Source organism: Epinephelus lanceolatus, chromosome 15, assembly GCF_041903045.1.
Source record: "Epinephelus lanceolatus isolate andai-2023 chromosome 15, ASM4190304v1, whole genome shotgun sequence".
In the NCBI taxonomy this organism is placed as follows: Eukaryota; Metazoa; Chordata; class Actinopteri; order Perciformes; family Serranidae; genus Epinephelus; species Epinephelus lanceolatus.
In genome coordinates, this window is record NC_135748.1 from 30,770,398 (window position 1) to 30,796,022 (window position 25,625).

Sequence of the window (25,625 nt, forward strand, 5' to 3'; positions counted from 1 at the left end):
CTTTGCTTTCAGATGATTATTACAAGACATAACGGTTAATCTACTTGACAGTATATAGCCGACACTAGTACTACTGCAACATAAAACACATGAATGCATCAGTAATTATAATCCATTATTGGAATATTATTCTGAAATGAGTTGCTTACTTTTACTTTTACTTTTAGTACTTTAAATATGCTTTGATGAATATACTTTTAAAAATAGAGTGATGTGTTTTTACTTGTAATAAAGTATTGATACTGTATGGTATTGCTACGTTTACTCACTGCACTATAAGCTGTATATAATTCTACGGTAACATATACGTCGCCAGGGGGAGCAATTTGCAGTTTGAGCTTATCAGTAAGCGGTTTGACCCTCGGTGGCTGCCGTACCAAAACAAAAACGTCACTTTGGAGCGAAACTTTTCGAAACACCTGACAGGATGGACAGGGCATGTAGAGGTGTGCTGGTTAAAATTACCTGACAAAGTTAATGTTATAATTTAAACAAGTTGTTCACATAGCGACACACCGAGCGGCTGTGAAGATGGAGGGACTGGAGATGTCCGCCATGATACCGGCTCTTCAGGAGCTCGCGAGGTGAGTAACCGGCTAACGTTAGCTAAGCTAAGCTGTTAGCAGTATGTCACACTCTGAAACTGATTTATATCGAACTGAGCCGTCTTTTTTAAAGTACTGGCCGCTTGTTTAAGTAAATGATAACCTTCGCAGTGCCATGTTTACATAAATATTTTTTAAATTGCAGTGCCAGCGCTGCCGAGTACGACCAGGCGGTGCAGAAGCCCCGACAGATCCTCTGTCAGTTCATCGACAGGATTCTGACTGATGTGGATGTCGGTAAGTTTAAAGGAATATCAAGCACGTACAGGAGGTTGACACAATAACAGAAACGCTATACATCTTCTTGAATCTGTAAATTTGCTTGTCTATTCAACTAATAATGCTTGTGCTGTTATAGTAAGTAAGTAAAAGTTAAAGCCAAATGTTGAGACTGCTCCTCTTCCCCAATGTAGTTTTTTAAAACAGCCTAATAATGTCTTCCCACAAACTTGCATTACATTTGTGACTGATGCAGTTGTGGTCAAGTCTTTGTATTACAAACTACTCTTGTTGTGTCAGGGCTTTCCCTCCAGAGTTAGACCAAAAATCAGTTGTATAATGTTTAAAGCTAAATGCCAGAAGTGTAATATTTGTGCTTTTTATTTAACTTTTAAATGATTTTGTCTTAAGTATTTTATATTTTAATTCCTAAGATGAGTGCTGTATGGCTTGTTGTTGCTTTTTTTTGGCCTGGGCTCTTCCTTAAGCTCAATTTAGCCCCCCATGATATAGATAGATAGATAGATAGATAGATAGACAGACATTAGGGCTGCAACGATTAGTTGACTAATCGATGACTAATCGACTATAAAAATAATCGGTGACTATTTTGGTAGTCAACTAATCGGTTTGAGTCATTTTTCATAGAAAAGTACTATAAAAGTACCCCAAAATACTGTTGAGTTATTGGCAGCTTTACACGCTCTCCCATGACAGTGAACTAAAACCCTTTGGCGTGAGTACGAAACAAGACATTTTTGATAAAATGATTATTCGACTAATTGAAGAAATAATCAACAGATTAGTCGACAATGAAATAATAGTTAGTTGCAGCCCTAACATACATACATATACAGATAGATACATAAATAAATAGATATATAGGTAGATACACAGATAAACAGGCAGATCGATAGATAGATTTATTGTCCACCTCAGTGGAAATTTGTCTTTGGCTTCTCTCAAAAATCAAAGGTACATATAGACGCATAACACAATACACCATTTAAAATGTACAATTAAACAATATATGAGATACGATTGTTCAAGTAGGCAGGTAGGAGCAGTAAGTTATATAAAAACTAAAAGGCAGTCGTTCTGTGTTCATTGTCTGTATGGCACAGGGAATAAAGGACTTCTTATATATGTTCTTACTGTTTTTCAGACCCTAATTCTACGTTCACACGGGAGCAGCTGAGCTGTTTCTGTGACTTGCCAATCACCTTCCCTCTAACGTTGACAGTCTTGGAGAGCTTGTTTGTGCTCTTTGCACTCAGGTTGCTGAATGCTAAATGATTGCTAAAGGATAAAATGCTTTCAACATTTATTTGGTAATGAAAGATCAGAAATTGAACAATCTGACTCATAATATTCTAGCCCAGCTTGGGGTTGTACCAGAAACTATCTGGCCACTAGTGGCATATGTTTCAATACTTATCGATTTCTAAATATTTTAAACAGTTTAGTACTTGTTTTTTGCAGTATTAGTACACCAGTACCAGCTGCACTTTCTGCCATTCTCTGCTACTAACCAAGACAAGAAAAGTCATCCTTGTCATGTAATAGCCTTGTTATGCTTTTCTTTTATGAGAATTCTAAACAGTGTGCCCTCAATGTTCATTTTTTTCCTATGGAATCGAAAATGGTATCAAATATTGATTTTTAAAGTCACTGTATCGAAGTTATAATCATGACAACACTGCTGGCCACCATGTACTTTGTTTTAGATCTCCGAAATCCCAGGTTCTGTGAGTTTAAACAATCAATATCTGCACATTCTGTGATGAAAGCTCTGTGCAGTTTAAGAGTTTAGTGGAGTGGCGTCCAACCTTTTTGGCTTGTGATCACTTAAAGTGAAGCCAATCAAATCAAATCTGTTGTCTATGTTCCTTCAGTTGCTCTTGGGCTGAATAAGAAGTCCAGTTCAGAGCCGGCCTGTGTGATGCTGCTGGACTTTGTGCAGCATATAATCAAGTCCTCGTCTCTGATGTTCGCCAACCCTGCCTGCCTGCCCGCTGAGTACCCAGACACCACGCAGAGCTGCACTGGTACGAGATGCTCTTAAAAAAGCTGCAATATTAAGGTTTTTGGAAATTAAAAAGTCTGTGAAAATGTTCTCTTCCAATCTGTAATAATTATTTTGTGCTTTTCTTTTCCCCTCCATCTCTGATGTCTCATTTTCCTCTCTTGTTTCAGACTTTAGTAAGTGGGTGGCGGTGCGTTTGCTTCGTGTGGCAGCAGCTCCAGACTGCGACGTCATCCACAGGCGGGTCTCTGCCGTGTTGTGCTCTTTACTTCAAACTCTGAGAGCCAGGGCGCCGTTCATCTTCAGCCGCCTCACTCAGGAGCTCATTCTCATGGCCCAGGACCTCAGTGACATTCTGTATGCTCATGTCACCACATTGGCAGGACAGGGACACACTTTGGACGTTCACGCACAGAACCGATGGCCTGTAACACTCGAGTGCTTCAGTGTCTCCCCCGTTCGTGCTTCTTCATACCTCACCCCCTCTCCTCTCGTTCTCTCCTCACCTGCTGCTCTGGAGTCACTAACTGCAGTGACAATCGGCGTCATAACTGACTCTCTGCAGGGAGTTCTCTCCCCTCGTGACGTCAGCATGACCTGGGAGACTGCATGTTCCTTCCTGGCCAATGGTAACACAAGGTTAAGGATGCTTTCCATGGTGATGCTGAGGCAGCTGGTGGAGCTGAGAGGGTTTCCTGAGATGCAGGGTCACGACTTCTTCACAGCCTACCTTCACGTGCTGGAAACACACCCCTGCTCGCACACAGCGAACGCAAACCTAGCTGAGAAACATCCATATGAAGGAGAGCTGCTGCACCTGACTCGCTGTGTGTTTCAGTTGTCTGGTGTCTCTCACTCACACTTTGAGCCCATCTATCTCTCGCAGATGTTTGAGTGTGTTTGTACGCTTGGTGGGGCAGATGTCAAGCTTGGGGGAGAGGTTTCCAAATCCCTCTGCTTGCTGTTCAGCTTCTTGCTATCTGTCGCCATAGTATATGAGGGTGCTGCGACGTTAAGAAGGCAGCGAGTCACAGAGGTCTGCAGGACGCTGGCACGCACCGTTGGAACAGAAAATCAAGCTGAGGTACGACTCTGTTTTGCTTGTTTCTTTCTTTTTAAAATCTCGATCTCGCTGCTGTAACATTTGTCACACCTTCTCTCTCTCCCACTCTCTCTACAATATCTGTGGTGCTCATGTTTTGCAGTGTGCAGAGGGGTTTCTCCGAGCTGCACTGAAAGCTGAGACTGCTATGGTGATGAAGAAGTCAGGAGATGGAGAGACCGCTGCCAAGAAATTATGCAAACCTGTCACTAAGGCAGTCAGCAAAACGCTAAAAACATCAGCAGCGTGAGTTCATAAACATTCACAACTGTGCTCTCTTATAGAAGTAGTTTTTTGTCGTATTTGATAGACAGTAGAGAAGTGACAAGAAATTATGAGGGAGGTTGTTGAGCTCCTATGCTGCCAGAACGCTGACATATATACACCTAAGACAGGTCAATTTTCCAAATCTCAGCTGTTAAACTTGCTGTAGTGAAGATGTACACAAACTAGATTTCGCCATATCAAATTTCAAAGACAGTTTTTCCATTTGTCACTAGTTTCAAACATGTAGTGCAGTGATACTCAACCTACAGCCCACGGGCCAGATTTGGCTCACAATAGGGTGCCCGGTGGACACCGACCATTTTCTAATTCACAATGAAAATAAATTGATTCAATCTAGGAATTTTTTTAACGTAAGCAAGGTGCCAGGGTGCATAAAAAGCATCCAAATAGAACTTGTTTATCAAAAAAAGGCACCAGAGGAGGATCCCTCAGACCCCTGTCCCCAAATCCAAAAACACCACTGCATACACCTGACCTGTGCAGGGCAGCTGCAACTGGATTTGCCTCTTGTCAAAGATGAGTGAAGACAGCAAACACTGAAAGCTTTAAGACAAGCAATTCATTTCTTATATATACTGATAAATACACTTGTCACTAAAAATGAAGGGAACACTTTATAGTCACTGTGTAACATCGAGTCTATTAGACTTGAGGGATGTCAATCTGTACATTTAGGAAGCACAAGTGATTGTGAGTCAGTTTCACCTGCTTTGATGCAAATGAAACTGACAACAGGTGCACTGAGGAAGAGGAGGAGCACTGCCAGAGCCCTACAAAATGACCTCCAGCAGGCTACTGGTGTGCATGTTTCTGACCAGACTGTCAGAAACAGACTCCATGAGGGTGGCATGAGGGCCGACGTCCTCTAGTGGGACCTTTGATCTCAGCCCAGCACCATGCAGCTTGATTGGCATTTACCAGAGAACGCCAGAGTTCGCAGGTCCGCCACCCGCGCCTCGTTCTTGATTTCAATTTTTTACTTGGATTTTCAGCGTGATTTTGAATCCAGCCCTAAGTGGGTTGATGATTTTGGTTTCTATTGACCAAAGTTATGTCATTTTGTTCTCAACAAATTATATAATGTACATCAGTAAGGATTTTCAACTTGAATAATTCATTCATGGAGATCTGTTGTGTGATTTTAATTGTTCCCTAAATTTTTTTGAGCAGTTTATTGTTATTGTTTGTTTATTCACTGGCCCCTGGCCAGAATGAAAACTCAAGGCAACACAACATGAAAAATAGTGCCCTATACGTCGTCTAATATTGTGGTTAGAAGAAGGGTTTTGAAACTGAGCATTAGGCACATTTCCTGCCTCTAGCTTGGGTGTCAAAAAAGCTCATTTAAAAGTTTTTGTTTCTCTCGCTGATTTTCAGTGATCTGTCTGTTTTACCATTTCTGAGGAGATGGAAGTGTTTTCTGTACAACTGGACCACTTCTATAATAGTTTTCTGTAATATTGTGCAAATGAAGCTTTAGTGGTTGGTAGGAGTTGCTGGTAAAGCTGTGTCATAATTCCTTTAAAACCGTCCTAACACTTAAAATAAATGATTATGCGTTTGTTTCTGTGTCTGAAGTGAGGTGGACATGCGTGTTGGCAGTGAGGTTTGGGCTGTGGTGAACCGTCGGATGGAGGAGCTTCTGACCTTTCTGAACTCTGATCAACCTGAAACCAAACAGACTCTCTCAGCTCTGGAGGGTGTGGCCCTCATCCTCCACCTGGCGGCCTGCTGCACCTCTCCAACCAGGTGATACACAAACATTTACACCTGCTCTCACTCTAACTCTCTTTCTTTACCTTTTCTCTTTTCATGTCTGACACACGGAAATTATTCGTTTTTTTAAAAATGCTTTGACCGTGATCTGACCACTGACTTATCATTCCTTTCTTTTTCTGTCTCGTTGTTGACAGTCTGTCTCCTCTCCTCTGGGTGCCCACTGAGACTCTGGGCAGGGCCCTGAAGAGCTGCCAGTCAGTGTTAGAAGGAGGTCCTCAGCCTGACTTAAACCAGAGCTACTTTCAGTCTGCTGTCCAGACGACTGTTAGAGTCCTCGACTCGATCCTCTATTTGACAAGTAAGGATTTATACACTCACAGAAACACACATGGTACTTTCTGTTCCTGTGGCTTTTATTTGTTTGCTGTGTTGTTCATTTCCAGTTTGTATGTTGCAACTAAAGCATACTGTTAGTTACTTTTGCTGTTATTCGCCTTTAATGAGTGTAGAAACTAGGGATGATACTAACGACTGATTTCCCTGATGTTCACCTGACCCTGAAGTTGTATCTTAGACCAGCTGACTTGTCATAAAGTAAGAAAACGTATCAACTAGCGATGGTACTGTTTAATCAACCATCATCTAATTGTGTACGTCCGGAGTAAAAACAAGCTTTACTCTGACGTGTATGGCAGAAATCCCAAAGTACATCCTCCTGAGTACAGTTTATCGTTCGCCATCTGTTTTCAACACCCTGTGTGTCTGTGTGTGTTCGCAGTGAGCAGCCACAGTGACGATGGGCTCCAGCGGCGAGTGTGTGCGCTGCTGTCTCTTCCCTGGGTGTGTGACAACAAGTCCATCTCAGCCTATAAGAGCTCAGGATTTCCCTCCTGGCTGCCTGCCTTCGCTCAGAGACTCAGCCTCTGTTACTGTGAGTGTTTCTCTGGTATTGCTGCTAAGACACACTCAAACCAAAATGACATTTGAGATGAACCAGGCTGTTTGCATTTTAAAAACTTTGGATTGACAGCAAACTGTGTGTGTCTTTCAAGCCCCTGAGATCCAGGCAGACTATGTGTCACTGCTGGCTCTCCTGCGTCGTGGTGTGTGTGAGATGTGGCGTGTGTGCGTGTTTTCCAAGACGTTGCAGAGTCCAGATGAGGTGGTGAGAGCGGCAGCAGTCAGAGCTTTCCCTCTTCTTCTTCACCACCTTGGAAAGTCACACCACAACCTCATCAGCACCGCTCTCCTGTACGTACCTGCATATGTGTAATCACTCTGAGCACAACATCCTTTTATGATTTTATTGTGGTTGTTTTAAAAGTTTTTTTTTTCCTTTATATTCATGTTACATTTGACGGTTTGCAGTCCCAGGCTAGAGGACAGTTCGGAGCAGGTGAAGAAGGAGCTCGCCAGGGTCATCGGTCACCTGAGCTGTATCCAATCAGAGCTCTCACAGCTCAGTGACACCCACACAGAGTCCACTCATCCTTCTGAGAGACTCTGCCACCAACTCAGCCTCGCAGCAGAGCATGCTGGGAACAGTCCTCCATCCCTCAGGGCCTCTGTTGTCAGACCCTTCCTGCCGCTGCTCAAACAGCAAGCTCCAAGTAGTGTTAAACAAGGTATTTTGGATTTGTTGTGTGATGTTGTTTTCCTTAATGAGTGTTTACAACATGCAGAAAGCCTTAATAATGCTACATGTATTATATATATACAGTAACTTGTTGTGATCCTCTTATGGATTTAATCAAATGCAGTATTATTTCATCAACTTATTAATGTCACTTTCGTAGCTTTCCTAGAGGCTCTGCCTCACCTCTGTCAGCATGTGAACCTGGTTGGTGGAGACAGCGACTCCCAGGTGGTTCTCTGCGCTCTGGTTGGTCTTATGGACGACTCCGATCCAGTGGTCAGAATACGCTTCAGCCAATCAGTGCGTTTCCTGCTAACAGAGACCACCAGGAACTCCGAGCAGGGCTCTATAAGTGAGGTGAGCGATTCCAGTGGAGTTAAAGACTTAAATGTCTGAACATCTAATGGCCTTCATTGTCATTATTGATTTATTTTTGTAAGCCAAAACCCACGTCCTGGTGCTGACCTTTTTGGGTTTGACTTGTTTAAATGCTTGTTTGTCTTTAAGAGAATAACAGTGGGGTTGATGATGTGTGTGTTTCTTCTCCAAGCTCCTGGTCGCCCGTCTTAAAGAGGCATTCAGCAACGCTAAACTCAACAGAGACGACGACCTGCGCAACGCTCTCATCCTCACCACTGGAGAGATTGGCAGGTATAGGTGACCTTTGTCTGTACACGAGAGCACAGGATGGCAAAAAAAATCTTCATGTTTCTTTGTCTCATTGTCACAGTTTTTATTTAATTTTTTTGTCACTGAAATTTTAGTTAATGGAGAGATTTAAACCTATAAAAAATTTTGTATTTCAAAAAAATAGTTTTGGTTAAATGTGTTGATCTCTTCGTCTCCCATCAGAGCGTCTCAGGGTAGTTTGGTGTCGTTCTCTCTGCTGCGGCTGCTCCACTGTCTGCTGTCCAAGTCGTCCCCGGTGTCTGTAGCTGCTTACACTCAGATCAGAGCGCTGGCCGCTGCCAAAGGTCTGAAACTTCAGACGCTCTTCAGTCAGTACAAGAACCCCATTTGCCAGGTATGAACTCTTTAATGCTGTTTCAATAAATTTGGGCTTTAAGCTGATGTTGACTGAGAAATTTTGAGATTCTTGGTCCATAACTCTGTGAATAATTACTAGACAAATGTGCAGCAGGGCTGTCTGTAATACTTCTGTTTTTAATAAGCGTTAATGTTCAATTAGGCCTATGCTAATTGAGGTTTAGATGACTAAGACTTTTAATTTGTGGCCCGGCTGTGGCCTGACACGGTCTCCTCATGATTGTGTGTATTTCTAGGTGGAAAATAATTTGAAAAATAAATTCTTTCTGACACTAAATTGCATTGAGATGAATTTGAACCTCTAAAAATCTGAGCTGTGTGCAGAGATGTAAAGATGAACTGGCTTTAATTAGTTCTTTCCTGTGTGTGTTTTCAGTTCCTGGTGGAGTCGCTTCATTCACGTCACGCATCAGCCCTGCGGAGCACACCGGACCAAGGCAGCGAATCAGCCAATCAGAGAGAGCTGGCCCTGGACATCCTGGCTCAGATCGCACATGCTTTCGATTTCCCCGACCTCCACCGCTTTCTCACTGTATGTCATATTGTAATTAAGTGCATACAGTGCACATACAGTAAGACTGTTTTATGTACGTAATGCACGTTTTTGAGAATATACATTTTTCTGCATACAGAGGACCCTCCAGGTGCTCCTGCCCTACCTGGCTGCCAAAGCGAGCTCCACTGGCTCCGCCCTCATCCGTACCCTGGCCAATGAGCTGAAGGCAAACAGGAGAGAGATACTGATCAACAACTTCAAGTACATCTTCAGCCATCTGGTCTGTTCCTGCACTAAAGAAGAGTTAGAGAGGGCTTTCCACTACCTACAGGTATTAGCCGCTACTGGTTGCTAATTGGCTGAACTGTTTCGACGTGTACTCAGAAACTACTCCCGATTTTACCAGTGCTGTATATCATCATGTGTTTATTTTCTCAGCAGTGTCTGTAATTTCCAGGTAACTTCAATAAGTTTCAACGCAAACTTTCAATAAATACAGCCAAATAAATCTTAATCTGAGTGCAGTCGAAAACTGTTACCTGCGCTTAGACAGTGACATAATTCACTTAGTGGTGTGGCGGGACACTGCATTTAACTCAAATCAGACATAGAGCTCCTACAGTACAGACTATCAGACTGATTTCTATTTGTTTTTCAAATGTTCCCTCAGAGTGAGACAGAGATTGAACTGGGCTCTCTGCTGAGGCAAGACTTCCAGGGTCTTCACAACGAGCTCCTGCTGCGCCTGGGAGAACACTACCAACAGGTCAACACACACACACACACACACACACACACACACACACACACACACAAGATCCCCTACAAATTAAGTCTTCTTCAGTATATATTCTTGAGTGCAAACATGTCAGTAATGAATTCGCTTATATGGTTTAAAGCTAATTTTTGTTCACATTTCTGTGTAGGTATTTAATGGTCTGGCGATCCTGGCTTCCTTTGCGTCTAATGATGACCCGTACCAGGGTCCCCGAGACATCACCACCCCAGAACGCATGGTATGTGTCAGAATTAAATGTGCTATTACTGATTTATTTTGTGTAAAATCATACACTGAACTGAATTACTATGATTTTATTAAGAGCGAATAACGTGTTTTGCCCGTGGCTTCCTCAGGTTCGCTCAATCACATGAGATTCTGTTCAGCAAATCTGAAGAAGCCACAGGCAAAACGTGTTATTCGCTTTTAATAAAATCACAGTAATTCAGTTCAGTGTACGATGGTTCATGTTTAGGATTTTAACTGAGATGTTCCTGCGGCCGACCAGCACTTGACCCTTGAGACTGTCTGTGCAGAGAGAGTTCTGTTTACTTATGTTTGCTTCATTTTGTGCTTTGACTGAGTAGACAGTTTTTGTTTTTTTTAATATTTTGGGTGAAGTGTAACTTAGTCCAAAAGGCGTTTTAAACAAACATAGTACATCTGTTATACTTCATATCCAACAATGATCTTTTGACTCTGGTAAACTGTAAATGCATGTAGGGCTACCACGATTAGTCGACTAATCGATGACTAATCGACTATTAAAATAATCGGTGACTATTTTAGTAGTCAACTAATCGGTTTGAGTCTTTTTTCATAGAAAAGTACTATAAAAGTACCCCAAAATACTGCAGCTTCTTATGTTCAGATATTGGCAGCTTTACACACTCCCCCATGACAGTGAGCTAAAACCCTTTGGCGTGAGTATGAAACAAGACATTAGATGACGTAATTTTGGGGTTTGGGCGAGACAGACCGACATTTTTCAACATTTTAACACATTTTTCGATGAAATGATTAGTCGACTAATCGAAGAAATAATCGACAGATTAGTCGACAATGAAAATAATCATTAGTGGCAGCCCTAAATGCATGTGACATTTAATTGACAAAAAGAAATTGATAGATTAATCAGTGATGAAACCAACTGTCAATTGTAGCCTCATGCAGACCGCAGAATGCTGTCATCGACCAATTAGAATTGAGTATTCAACAAAGCCATGTAATAATGATCATTAATCACCTCTCTATTTAATGTGTTTTTCCTCTTCGGCCTTGCTTTGGTCATTGTGCGCCAGGCGGACTACCTGCAACCAAAGCTGCTGGGAATTCTTGCCTTCTTCAACATGCAGCTGCTCAGCTCCAGCGCAGGAGAGAAGGACCGCAAGAAGCTGGTGTGTGTTTCACTTATGACAACTCTTGTGATATTTGACAATGTTTCATTTCCGTAAGAGAATTCACAGAGCTACTATTGGAGGTTGTTCACAGCAATACTGTGTCTGATTTAATAAATGCTGTTGTTCGTTATTGTAGCTCGTATGTTAAAAGAAGGCGTCTGCTGTTTTTCTGTGCAGGCACTGACAAGTGTGATGGCTCTAATGCGACTGATGGGCTCCAAACACATCAGCTCTGTCAGAGTGAAGATGATGACGACACTCCGCACGGGCCTCAGATACAGAGAGGACTTCCCTCTGCTCTGCTGCCAGTCAGTACACACACTCACACTTTAAGGTCACAAGGAAACTGTGTATGAGCGGTGTATTGCTTCTTTTATTGTCAAGACTGACAGTTCAGCTCTCTTTGTCTCCTTATTCATGCCACAATCCTGTGTGATTAGCTCATCACTCCTCAATCTCTGCTTCTGAATGTGTGTATTAATTCCTTCCTCCTGTGTGGACAGGACGTGGGAGTGTTTTGTGCGGAGCGTGGAGCCGGCACACTTGGGCCCTCTACTGAGTCATGTTATTGTTGCACTCCTGCCTCTGATCCCACTGCAGCCCAAAGAAACGGCTGCTATCATCCGCTTCCTGATACTCGACAACAGGTAACACACACACACACACACACACACACACATTTAAAAATGATTCAATTGCGCCTGTGCAGAAAACATGTGAAGTGTAAACCAAACTAGTTTTGATCTTGTTCCTTCTTTAATTAAAATGTAGTTTTTGTGAAAATACTGTGTCAAAATGGTCTTTGTCCCACCCTAAATTGTCCAGTGCTTGTTCCCTGGTGTGTTACTGTTTGGGGCCTCAGCAGCTTGTATTTGCTCTGTGCTTCACTTTCTTTTTGTTGCTTTGTTTTAATTGTAATACTACCTCTGTGAAAGGTGCTGTATCAAAGAAATATTATTATTTCCCACAGGGAAGAAGTCAATGACTACCTCCATGAGATTTACTTCCTGCCAGACCACCCTGAGCTCAAAGACATCCACACTGTTCTGCAGAACTACAAGAAGGTCAGTGTTGACAAGAGGATGATGATGATGAACTAAATAAAGGAAGCAGAGGGTGATGAGGGTTGTTGGTTGACATCAGTGGTGTTATTATCTGCTCCTTTATTGCAGAAACTTCAAATATTTCTATATTTCTTTTTTTTTTTCTTTTTAAAGATATTTTTGGGGGCTTTTTAGCCTTTAATGGATAGGACAGACAAGCGTGAAAGGGGGAGAGAGAGAGGGAGTGACATGCAGCAAAGGGCCACAGGCTGGAGTCGAACCCGGGCCACTGCGGCAACAGCCTTGTACATGGGGCGCCTGCTTTACCACTAAGCCACTGGTGCCCCTTATTTCTATATTTCTATTTCTAAAAATGTGTGTTTTATTTAGAAGATACATTTAAGTGAAAGGAATATTTCTGAGCATTTGAAGACTTTGAAGCCGGTTCAAAGGTTCATTCTTACCCAGCTTGTCACTCTTCATCCTTTCGAAATTTCTCTCTTGCAGACGTCAGTTTTCGATAAGTTTAAAAAGTGCCAAATAACCAACCTGGCGAAAGCTGTTTCTATATAAGAAGTTATAAAAGATGCTTAAAAGAACATTTAATAGCTGTTTTGTAACTGCTCTTCTCTGTTTTTTTCTGTCTGTAATTTTTGTGTTCTCTATGACATTGACAAGTTTTTAAACTTAAGGTGGAGGTTTCAAATAAGTCCACTCGGGTTTCTGCCTCCTCCTGCACATACTATTTGTTATTTTTGACAGTTTGTATATTTAAAATGTGCAAAATTAAAATCATAACAACAGAAACATGAGGATAAGAAAGTACACTAAATGATCATATACTGCGTTGATTCCATCCAGCTGACAGCCAGCAGCAGTGACCTGGCCGCAGCGCTGCAGCTCTCCATGAGAGCCGTTCAACATGAAAACGTTGACGTCAGGATTCATGCACTGACCAGCCTCAGGGACATGATGCACAGCAAGCAGGTATCGAACACACACACTGATTAACTACCTCTGAAAGGACCAGACTCAAAGCTTTTAGTTTCTGTTTTTAAATGCTGATTATTAACTGACATATCTTAAACTTACCGTCATGCCCCATACCATAAATATGTTTTTTGTGTTTTGGGCTGCAGGGGTGGCTGCTGCGCCAGGTTTGTGCGAGTGAGGCGGTGGAGCCGGTCATCTCTAGCCTGGTGTCAGTGCTGCTGAAGGGCTGTCAGGACTCATCCCCAGAGGCCAGGCTCCTCTGTGGGGAGTGTCTGGGGGAGCTGGGAGCCGTGGATCCTGGACGTCTGGACCTGTCACACACGCACACCCATGGGGATCGCAACACCTTCGTGGTAAGTGAGACAAGACTTAAACTACGTGTGTGTGTGTGTGTAAAAAAAGATTCCCCAAAAAATGGAACATCCCTGTAAGAAACCATATACTTCTCTGTGAGCAGAGTGGAGTTGATGATCCGAACTTCGCCTACGAGCTGCTGACTGAACTGACCAGAACGTTTCTGGCTTACGCTGATAACGTGAGAGCACAGGACTCTTCTGCTTATGCAGTTCAGGTACTCGCACATCTGCAAGCACTCACTTTGCACTTTAATTTTTGAGGTGTATGTCTTTCCATCTCTCTTTTGGCTCATGTCTCACCTGTTATGTGTGTTGGTGCTGTCATGCACGCTGTAGGAGCTGCTGTCCATCTTCGAGTGCCGTGAGGGTCGAACCGACTCACCAGGTCGCCGTCTGTGGAGGAGATTCCCGGAGCAGATTCAAGAAATACTGGAACCACACCTCAACAGCAGGTATTCAAGTTTACATACATGTAGACTTACAGCACATCTACACTTGTACTGGTCTCACATATAATTAAGACGATCAGATCCTTGGAGTGGAAGTTATTTTTCTTCTTTGTCCTCTCTTTTTTACCATATTTCCCTCCATGTCTTCAGGTATAAGAGCAGTCAGAAGGAGGTGAACTGGTCCCAACTGAAGAAGCCGGTGTACTTAAGTGAGAGAGGCAGCAAATTCTCTGACTGGTCAGCCACCTGGGCTGGATATCTCATCAGCAAGGTGAGCTTGTTCATCTTTGACTGTCTTGTGCAGAGACAAACAGATACACAGCTGCTAGATCACGTAACCAGCTCTTTCCGTTTGTCAGATACATGTGATTTAATAACCGGACATTTTGAATATCAAAATGGAGTCCTAAATATCTACCGTGAGAAAGTGTTTTCTCGACAAACTGTCACATGACAACAGATAAGATAGACAAAAGCATGCAAAGGTTTCAAGCACACATTTGTTGTCAGTTTCAAAACGTTTGCAAAAAAAGTGAAAAGCACATCTTTTGTCTCTGTGACAGCATAAACTTGTCTTCCAAGTCAGTTTTTGGTAGCTGGTTTTCTGTGTTTTAGGTGAGACATGAGCTGGCCAGCAGAGTGTTCACCTGCTGTAGTTTCATCATCAAACACGACTACAAGGTCACAATCTACCTGCTGCCTCATATTCTGCTCTACATGCTGCTGGGCTGCACACCTGCAGAGCAACAAGAGGTGAGGACGCGCACATCTGTGTCACTTACAGAAGACGATAATTCTAAGGCTTGTTTTATCACGCAATAATGACACACCTCCTTTCAGGTAACCGAGGAGATGCTGGCCGTGTTGACAGCAGGGGATGGACGAGGTCAGGAGACGGCCTCCAGCCTATCACAGCTCAGCACTCAGACCGTGTTCAGTATGATTTCTCACCTCACACAGTGGAGCCGCCACATCCTCTACGACAAACCCAAACACAATGGTTAGTGACACTTTCCACCAGTGCACAAATCTCTAGTCTCCAGGTTTTCACTGCGGTGCTGAAACATATCAGAGTAAAACATTAATTTATTAAGGTTCGATCAGTGGCCTGTAGTTTGAATCTTGAAATAAAGACTTAAAACATGTTATTGCAGAGAGTGGGGAGTATCAGCGTGTGGTGGCCTTCCTGAGGGGGATTCCACAGGACGTTCTGGCCAAGGCCTCTCTAAGATCCAAAGCGTACACTCGTGCCCTCATGCACTTTGAAGCACACATCTTAGAAAACAAAGAGAACATCCAGGACCATCTCACCTTCCTGCAGGTCAGACAACAATCATTTAAATGTATTCTTTGCTAAAGTATGTGCTCATTTCCCCCTCTTTTAGATCAAAACAAGTGGCTTGGGGACATCTTGGTATTGCACTGGTTGCTTAGAAGCTTGTTACCATTATGTGTTTATGTCTTATAGATGTTTTTAGAGCTGTCTGACAATGGAAACTATAAGAAAAGTTAAAATAAGTGACAATTTGGTTTACAAATCATAAACTGTGATTTGGACAGGAACCGTGTTACCTCATGTTACCTCTCTCTACTTCTGGTGTTTGAGTACATAGATAGACTTACTCGTTAAGTATTAAAGTGCAGGTCTAACAATTTCTGGCACCTTGTTTAAGAGTGTTTTTACAACCTGGCTCAAATGGCCATAACAAAAGGAAGACAAGCCGTGTCAATGTTTCAGCAAAATTACGGGAAAACCAAATTGAAGGGTTAACGTAAAGCTCAAGTAGGCAGTTTAATATGGGGGTCATTGAGCAAAAATCTGAAAGGCCTGACAGAATAAACGGGAAAACGGGAGACTTGAGCAAAGACAGGCCATTTTCAGCGAGATCAGCTGTCAAACATGTCAGTCACTGCTCATGAACTGCAGTCCAACTGTAAGAAGTGGCAGTGCTGATCTAATATGAATCAAGATTCTGTGACTACATTCCCTTTTTCTCCCTTCAAATGGTCTCAGAAACATATTTAAGTGAACTGTTTGGCTGTAAAATGAGAAAGTTTGTGACCCAGAGCCATGTTAAAACAATCTAGCAAAAACAAAACACCACCCACCAGTTGGCGCAAACTGCATTTAACAGCTAAACAGTACACTAAAATATGTTTCTGAAAGCATTTAAGGCGAGAAATGGGCAGTGCGGTAACATAATCTTGATTCAGTTTATATTTGCTGTAGCTTTAAATAACTAAAGTATAGGGTGTGTGGGTATAGTGTGTGATGTGCATGAATGGAAGATGTAGGGGCGAGGAAGGTGCAAAACACATCATAAGGATGGACAACATAACTAAACAGGAGAAGAACAAAACAGCATCAGCAGGCGAGTGGGTTGTCAGTCAGAGAGAGGAAGCTGTCAGCTGCACGCACACTTAAATACCCTCAGGTGTTCCTAGCTGCCCTAACGATCCCTTTCCTGCAGAGAGAGAGCAGACAGGTGAATCACCCAGCACAGGAGATGACACCAGAGGGGTCATCACAGTGTCGAGGTAGACCCGGGTGATGACTACACTAATAGCTCTTAATAATTTGTCAGTAACTCTGACAAAAGCGTGGCCGAGGGTTAAAGAATACTGCTGAAATAAAAATACCAATATTACAAAGTATATAAAATGATCAGACTGATGTTCAAAGAAACAAAATGTGTTCCACAGATATGTATTACATGACCCCAAACAAGCTCTCTGAACTGTTTTGTTGTGATTGGCTGTTGCAGACGTTGTACGCTGCCATGCATGAACCTGACGGAGTGAGAGGGGTCAACGCCCTGAGGAGGGAGGAGCCGTCACTACGGGAACAGATACTGGAGCATGAGAGCATCGGCCTGCTGCGAGACGCAACGGCCTGCTATGACCGGGCCATACAGCTGGAGTCAGACCAGGTACACACACACACACACAGAAGAGAATAGTAGTGGGTTAAAAATACTGCAGAGAAGCAGCCACAGTATATTATTGCTTATGTTAAGATGACAGATAACGATGTGGTGTCAGCTGTTTGTTACACTGTTGTATTTTTCTGCAATTTCCTCCATATTTCATCATTTTCATTTTCCCTTTGTGCGCAGATCGGTCACTATCATGGAGTGATGACCTCTATGCTCGGCCTGGGACAGCTATCAACAGTCATCACTCAGGTCAATGGAGTACTGGCCAACAAGTGAGACACACACACACACACACACACACACACACACACACTATGGTTCATTTTCCTTACTGTGTTTACACGCCCAAAATATCCAGCTTATTTGCCTCTTCACAGTTTCTTAACATGTATGTCAGTGAAGGTCCACTGGATTTAGCTATACATCTACACATTTAGGCATCAGTGGAAGTCGGAGCTGAACACCTACAGAGTGGAGGCAGCCTGGAAGCTCGGACAATGGGACCTGTTGGAAGATTATTTGAGTTCAGGTAATAAAACACACAGATGGTCCTTGAAAGCTGCATCTTGAACCATTGTACTTTATGGTAGTAAAAGATATAAACTTAAAACATAAACTTTAATGGCTTAGTTTTGCAATACCATTGTGTCTCCAGACCGCCAGTCCAACACCTGGGGCGTGCGGCTCGGCCAGTTGCTGCTGTCAGCCAAGAAGCAGGATGCCGAGACTTTCTACGAGAGGCTGAAGCTGGTGAGGAAGGAGCAGGTCGTCCCTCTGTCTGCAGCCAGCTACGAGTGTGGAACCTACCAGAGAGGATATGAGTACATCGTCAGGTCTGTGTGTGTCGGTGTATCCTGAGAATCAATTTTGGTAGTATTAACTTGTGAATCTAAAAGTTCTGTGTGTCATGTCAGGCTCCACATGCTCAGTGAGTTGGAGCACAGTTTTACTGAGCTGCAGAATCAGAAGGAGTGCTCCACCCCCACCCTCAGCCAGCTGCCTCCTCATTGGTCGGATCGCCTGGAGATGACCCAGAACTCTTTCAGGGCTAAGGAGCCAATCCTGGCCCTCCGTCGGGCTCTACTCAACCTGGCACCACAGTAAGGATGTAGAAACATCTGTAGGCAAATGGGCACATGTCCTTAACATGTCAATATTCACCTTCAGGCATTTCCTCTCTTAATTGTTCCAGCTGTCGATGCATCTCTGCACCTTAAACCTCTCAGTATTTATTTCTTGGTTATTAGTTTTTTGATTAGCTCCTGACTTTAGAAAGCTCTCGCATCACTAATCAGGCCTTGTGTTTGCTCTGCAGGCCCATGAGCAAGGAGCTGGTCGGAGAGTGCTGGCTGCAAAGTGCCCGGGTGGCCAGAAAGGCAGGACACCACCAGACTGCCTTCAATGCCCTGCTGAACGCAGAGAACACACACCTGGCTGAGCTGGTCACTGAGAAAGCCAAGTGGCTTTGGTCCAAGGTATAACGACACTTTTACTACGATTTACACATCCTGTCTAAAGCACACTATCAGCATTTCTTGTGTGAAGCTGACCCTGTTTCGCACCTGCTTTACTAGTAAAATGCATTTTAGTGTTTGCTGATGCATGTAGGAAAATATCACATCGTAAATCAAGCTCTGCCGTATGTGAAGCAAACCCCTCTATGTTGGTGTGTCGTCAGGGCGATGTGCACGAGGCCCTGATCGTCCTGCAGAAGGGCGTGGCCCAGTGTTTCCCTGATGATCAGCCACTGACGGACCCCCGCAGCCTGCAGACCAAAGGCAAGGCCATGCTGCTGGTGGGACGCTTCATGGAGGAGACGGCCAACTTTGAGTCCAACGCCATCATGAAGACCTACAAGGTAACAGCCATGATGTGTTTGAAGGGAGTGAACCAGTCAGAGGCTTTGAATAAGCACCATTGGGAGTTTGCAAATAATAATAACACATGAACAAACTGGACATCATTAATGTGAAGATGTCATGTTCAGCTGAGTGTCAAGATGCACTTGACAACTTTTTGGACACTGCAGAGCCAATAATGCAAATATTACAAGTCCCTCTTAATGATTTTTAAATAGAAATCAGTGATATTGAGAATCTGAGGTAAATAAATCAGATTTGTGATTGTTTTATATGTTTTAATGTAAAACTTTTAGTTGCAGCTGTACTTTAAAGCTTGTTTTGTGTTTCTTAGGATGTGACCAATCTTCTGCCTGAATGGGAAGATGGAAACTTCTACCTGGCCAAATACTACGACAAAGTGATGCCAATGGTGACTGACAACAAGCTGGAGAAACAGGGGAACCTCATCCGATACATTGTCATGTACTTTGGAAAGTAAGGATGATATCCAGCCCTTGAGTCTGTGATCAAAGCTGAGAAAATGCTGTTATGACTTTACTCCACTTTCTTTATCAGCCATTTAAATGGTGGGGTTGTTTCCCTCCCAGAGCCTTGCAGTTTGGGAACCAGTACATCTACCAGGCCATGCCGCGCATGCTCTCTCTCTGGCTGGATTTTGGAGCTAAAGTGTGCGAGTGTGAGAAAGGTGGGTGACCAGTAGTGACTGTACACGTAAAATAAAAATACATGCAGGGCAATCATACACTTCCAGTGTCTTGCTAACAGCTCCACCACTTTATGCAGATTTACTTTTTATAAGGTGTTAACAGTGGACAAAGAAATATCTAAACACATTTAAAGTCTCCAAAAGCAGATCAGGAGCCAGAGCCTTCAGCTATCAGGCTCCTCTCCTGTGGAATCATCTTCCTGTTACGGTCCGGGAGGCAGACACCGTCTCCACATTTAAGACTAGACTTAAGACTTTCCTCTTTGATAAAGCTTATAGTTAGGGCTGGCTCAGGCTTGCCCTGTACCAGCCCCTAGTTAGGCTGACTTAGGCCTAGTCTGCCGGAGGACCCCCTATAATACACCGGGCTCCCTCTCTCTCCCTCTCTCTCCCTCTCTCTCTCTCTCTCTCTCTCTCTCTCTCTCTCTCTCTCTCTCTCTCTCTCTCTCTCTCTCACTCTCATCCTATTACTGCATCTTGCTAACTCGGCCATTCTGGATGTCACTAACTCGGCTTCTTCTCCGGAGCCTTTGTGCTCCACTGTCTCTCAGAATAACTCATACCGCAGCGGTGCCTGGACAGCGTGACGTGTGTGGTTGTGCTGCTGCCGTGGTCCTGCCAGATGCCTCCTGCTGCTGCTGCCATCATTAGTCATTAGTCATACTTCTACTGTTATTATACACATATGACTATTGTCACACAAGTATACTGTCTGATACTAATACATACTTTCAACATATTGTACCACAGTAGCCAGAACTATAACTATAATATTATTACTTTCATTAATGTTGTTGTAAGCTACTGTCATTACCTGCATCTCTCTCTCTCTCTCTCTCTCTCTGTCTCATTGTGTCATATGGATTACTGTTAATTTATTATGCTGATCTGTTCTGTACGACATCTATTGCACGTCTGTCCGTCCTGGAAGAGGGATCCCTCCTCAGTTGCTCTTCCTGAGGTTTCTACCGTTTTTTTTTTCCCCGTTAAAGGGGTTTTTTTGGGGAGTTTTTCCTTATCCGCTGTGAGGGTCTTAAGGACAGAGGGATGTCGTATGCTGTAAAGCCCTGTGAGGCAAATTGTGATTTGTGATATTGGGCTTTATAAATAAAATTGAATTGAAAATTGAAAATTGAATTTAAATATAATTTACACCTCCCTCCACCACAGCTGGGCGAGCAGACAGACAGATGCGTCAGGAGCTGGGGAAAATCAACATAGCTGTGAGTGAGAACTGTGCCAACTTGGCACCATACCAGTTCCTGACCGCCTTCTCCCAGCTCATCTCCAGGGTGTGCCACTCCAGCGACGAGGTCTTTAACGTCCTCATGACCATCGTGGCCAAAGTCTTCCTGGCATACCCCCAACAGGCCATGTGGCTGATGGCTGCTGTCTCCAAGGTAGGTGTGTTCGTCTGGCTCCTAGATAACAATCAGGGCCTTGTGTAGTGAATCTCTGCAGTTTAATTATTCCTGGTCAAGAACTCCCAAACCCTGTGTGTTTGAACACCTGCATATTTTCACTGTATGTGAACTCTTGTGTTCATTTCCTTTTCTTAAACATATTTTTTTGTCATTTAATGCATCAGTTCCTTTGCAAACATTACAGATCCCTTCTACTGTATTCGGTGTGATTGATTGACCAGATGTTTCAGCGCCTGCATTAACTCACAGGGCCACTAAATTGTTTTTCTAAAAAAAAAAAATATTACCTCACTCTTGATTTGTGTGTTTCATCTTCTTTTTTCAGTCTTCCTACCCCATGCGTATGAACCGCTGTAATCAGATCCTCAAGAAAGCAATTAGCCTCAAACAGTCTCTGGAGAAATTCATCGGAGACGCCAACAGGCTGACTGACAAGCTGCTGGAGCTCTGCAACAAGCCGGTACACACACACACACACACACACACAACCACAAACGTGTTTTATGTATTACATGAAACTATAGTAAAAATACATTATTCAAACTGTGGTGATTTTACCCTGATGAAGGCTATCCACTACTATAGTTTCCTCAGGATCACAAATGTATGACAGTTGTCAATATAGAAGATTATATATAAGTTTGAGTTCATTATTAAAGTAATAAAGCATGTGTTAATACTACTATATCTGTGCAGCACATTTTATTGGTAGACAAGATAAGATTAGATCAAATAAACATTTATTGATCCCCTTCAGGACCAGGAAATGCTTGCAGATTCCAGTAAAACATCTTATAAAGGGAGCTGTGAATACATATCTGTGTGAATGTGTGTTTCAGGTGGATGGCAACAGCACCACCCTCAGTATGGGCGTTCACTTCAAGCAACTAAAACGTCTGGTGGAGGAGCCGACCTTCAGCCAGATCCTGATCCCGCTGCAGTCAGTTCTCATCCCTACGCTGCCCTCTACTGGCGGGGCAAACACAGAGCACGATGCCTTCCCCGGACACTGGGCGTACCTGGATGGCTTTGAAGACTCTGTAAGAGAAAGGGAAAGAGGGTTTTGATTGTTGTCGTAAATATTTTAGTAGGGAGGGGCCTCCGGACTAAAAGTGTTTCATGAAACACAGTTACAAATATCTTTGTCAGGCAAAGAGTGGTGATAAAGCAACATTATCTTCTAAAATCAGATTTTATGATCACAGAAATAATCTTGAGGAGGTGTAAGCCTCGCAACCCTAACGTGTGTGTTTGTGTGTAGGTGGAAATCTTGGCCTCCTTACAGAAGCCTAAGAAGATAAGTCTGAAGGGTTCAGACGGGCGGAGCTACACCATGATGTGTAAACCTAAAGATGACCTGAGGAAGGACTGCAGACTCATGGAGTTCAACTGCCTCATCAACAAGGTGTGTGATACTGAACTCAAAATAAAATGACATATGAGTCACTGGTTTATTGGGTTTACCTGTACAAATATTGGAGTTACATTGGAGTTATATTGGTGTACTGGGAGGTAACAATCTGTCCTTTATGTACATGAATAGTGGTGGAAAAATTTTGTTTTTCGCACAATTCATCCAGCCAGCTATCAACTATCCAACTATCAGTTGAAGTATACACTATATTGGGAATATTTTCACAGCTGTACCTTGCTGTTAGGAAGCCCTTTAACTGGTGGCTTTGAAGAGAGCATATATAAGGGCTTGAGTTCCCCGCCGTGTGAGGACTGTCTGACTGCAAGGGAAAGTGGTCAACATATTCTAAATATAGAGTACACTTAAACTGACTCATATATTTTTAATTGGACTTCTTGCTGGTGGCTAAAATAAGTTTTGCTGCTGCCCGTGTCCACAGCAGCAGCAGAAGGCTGCGCAGCCTCAGAGCCAGAACAATGAGGCTAAAGTGCAGCTTCTTCCCGGAGGCTGTGAGGCTTATGAACTCCCAGGCTTTAAAGTCTGTCCTCTGCACTTTGTACAGCTATGACTGTATGATGCATTGTTATGTGCTTATTAACATATTTATTATAGGCTTTAGGTTATTTAATTATTTATTATAGAACTATCTTAAAATGTTATTTATTCTGTACACTGCTGGACCTTGGTAACAAATGTATTCCCTCATGTTTTTAACATGTTTGAGTGACAATAAACTGAGCCTTGAGCAGTACATTACTTAACTTCCGTAGCAGTACTCTTGCCTGCTTCTCCAAACTGGGGACACACACACTGCCATCTACTGTATGTAATACACTAACTATAGCTAAGTACTTCATATAACAATCTTAAATCCAAACTGTCCCTTTAAGTCTACAGTATGTGTAAAACGTGTTACTTCATTGTAAAGTCAGCAGTATTTATAGTATGTGCACATGCTTTTTGTGTGTGTTTGTGTGTGTAGTGCCTACGTAAAGATGCAGAGTCGAGGCGGAGGGAGCTACATATCCGTACCTACGCTGTGATTCCTCTCAATGAGGAGTGCGGCATCATCGAATGGGTCAACAACACCGCCGGACTTCGACACATTCTCACCAAGCTGTATAAAGAGAGAGGTATACTGCCACTTAAAGCTAAACAAGCTGTCAGTGTAATTACTATTACTAAACAATTCTATTTGTGTTACAGGTGTCTACTTGTCAGGTAAAGAGCTCAGGAAGCTTATTCTACCCAAGACAGCCCCCTTTGAGGAGAAGCTACGAATCCACAAGGAGGTGCTTTGCGCTCGACACCCCCCTGTATTCCACGAATGGTTCCTCCGGACCTTCCCTGACCCTACATCATGGTACGACCCTACAATTACATCCATCTAATATTGTTACCACAGCTGAAAGGAGCATTTTTAGTTCTGGATTTTTAAAATGTTGCAGTTTTTGGATGATATATATTTGAAAAGGGTCCAGTTCAAGTTTAAAGTTATATTTAGGATCAAGTTAAATTAAGGAATAAGATTTTGAAAAGTAATGCCACTTATTATGTGTTTACAGGTACAGCAGTCGCTCTGCGTACTGCCGCTCCACTGCTGTGATGTCCATGGTGGGCTACGTCCTGGGTCTGGGAGATCGCCACGGAGAAAACATCCTCTTTGACTCTTTCACTGGGGAATGTGTTCACGTCGACTTCAACTGCCTCTTCAACAAGGTTTGTCTCAAATTGTCTTAAGGTATTGATTAATTAGCAGTCATTCATGATATAAATCTTTTTATAGAAATCTTAAAAAAATCCTAAAAATAGTTTTATATATTGCTTTTCTGTTCCACTTACTGTGTTGTCCTTGAATTTCTGTAATGCTCCTTCTTTCCCTCCCCACTAGGGGGAGACGTTTGATGTGCCTGAGGTGGTTCCCTTCCGTCTGACCCAAAACATGGTCCACGCCATGGGGCCCATGGGCATCGAGGGTCTCTTCAGACAGGCCTGTGAGGTCACCCTGAGACTTATGAGAGACCAGAGAGAACCACTAATGAGGTACACGCACATAAATACTTAATGATTTTAGAATAGTCCTGTAAAACCTTGTTCCATGATCTGAACATACACATACAATGGGGCACATAAAACAAAAAGTGTGCTTGTTGGGTTTTTTTAACTTGTTTTTCCTCTGTCACAATTTTATACTGTGACTCTTAAAAAACTTTTAAAATTCTGTTTTTAATTTTCCCTCCAAGTGTACTGAAGACCTTCCTTCATGACCCGCTGGTGGAGTGGAGCAAACAAGCCAAAGGACTTTCCAAAGCTCAGGCCAATGAGACAGGAGAGATAGTTAATGAAAAGGTGTGTCTTTGCTTTTGCCTGTGAAAGTGTAACCTTGTATTTAGAGCTGCATGTAACCTATAAATGTCAGATTTTTGGTATTTGTATAACTGAAGTGTCTTGATTTTTTCCCCCTCTGTTCTCTGCCAGGCAAAAACCCACGTGTGTGACATCGACCAGCGTCTGCAGGGAGTGATAAAGAGCAGGAACAAAGTGCTGGGTCTGCCTCTGTCTATAGAGGGACACGTCCACTACCTCATACAGGAAGCCACAGACGACAAAATGCTCTGTCAGATGTATCTGGGCTGGGGCCCATACCTGTAAAACACACACCTAAGTATATAAAATAAGATGAGAGCATTTCGAGGTAAATTCAGGAGAATTTGAGATGCTTACCGGTGATCAAATGCCTCTACAAGACAACCTGAAGTGCCCTCTGAGGTGGCTCCAAGCAAGTATAAAGGAATTTGCACATCAAGTTTGTAATACTGACACAAAAATACCTACTCCTGACTGTTTGTTGAAGAGCATCATTTTCGTTGGAGTATTTCCATGATTGTTTAGTTTCCTGTTTTCTGGAAACAAATATTTGTTGCATCTCTGAACATTCTCTTGTAATAAAGGGTGTGTTTTGCAGATTTGTGTGTGCTAATCTCTTAACTCCTTTGAGTCTCTCTCAGTCAGATTGTCTTAATCCCCTCAGTGTGTGTTTCTCTCTTCTTACACATACCCAAGGGTCCAATCAGATGGCCATTTCTCACAGGAGCACCAGTTAGAGCCAAGCTCATTTAAGCCTTA

At 43.0% G+C, this 25,625-nt stretch overlaps 1 protein-coding gene across 1 annotated transcript; it reads left to right on the forward strand.

The window, feature by feature from the left end:
* Positions 1 to 382: 382 nt before the first annotated feature.
* atr (ATR checkpoint kinase) lies at positions 383 to 25,465 on the forward strand. The gene is made up of 48 exons (XM_033613814.2): positions 383 to 584; positions 751 to 842; positions 2,720 to 2,872; positions 3,021 to 3,934; positions 4,056 to 4,198; positions 5,819 to 5,989; positions 6,154 to 6,317; positions 6,738 to 6,890; positions 7,012 to 7,210; positions 7,328 to 7,584; positions 7,756 to 7,952; positions 8,146 to 8,246; positions 8,448 to 8,619; positions 9,019 to 9,174; positions 9,275 to 9,469; positions 9,809 to 9,904; positions 10,065 to 10,154; positions 11,218 to 11,313; positions 11,494 to 11,624; positions 11,820 to 11,963; positions 12,287 to 12,380; positions 13,221 to 13,346; positions 13,499 to 13,705; positions 13,810 to 13,923; positions 14,045 to 14,160; positions 14,308 to 14,428; positions 14,773 to 14,910; positions 14,998 to 15,157; positions 15,312 to 15,478; positions 16,923 to 17,087; positions 17,274 to 17,365; positions 17,531 to 17,622; positions 17,749 to 17,926; positions 18,008 to 18,193; positions 18,409 to 18,568; positions 18,772 to 18,951; positions 19,287 to 19,429; positions 19,543 to 19,640; positions 20,832 to 21,061; positions 21,411 to 21,545; positions 21,925 to 22,125; positions 22,347 to 22,490; positions 23,482 to 23,632; positions 23,706 to 23,862; positions 24,065 to 24,218; positions 24,391 to 24,542; positions 24,743 to 24,848; positions 24,978 to 25,465. Exons 1-48 carry the CDS (start codon positions 532 to 534, stop codon positions 25,149 to 25,151), a joined length of 7,818 nt encoding a protein of 2,605 aa, XP_033469705.1. The 5' UTR covers positions 383 to 531; the 3' UTR covers positions 25,152 to 25,465.
* The last annotated feature ends 160 nt before the right edge of the window (positions 25,466 to 25,625 follow it).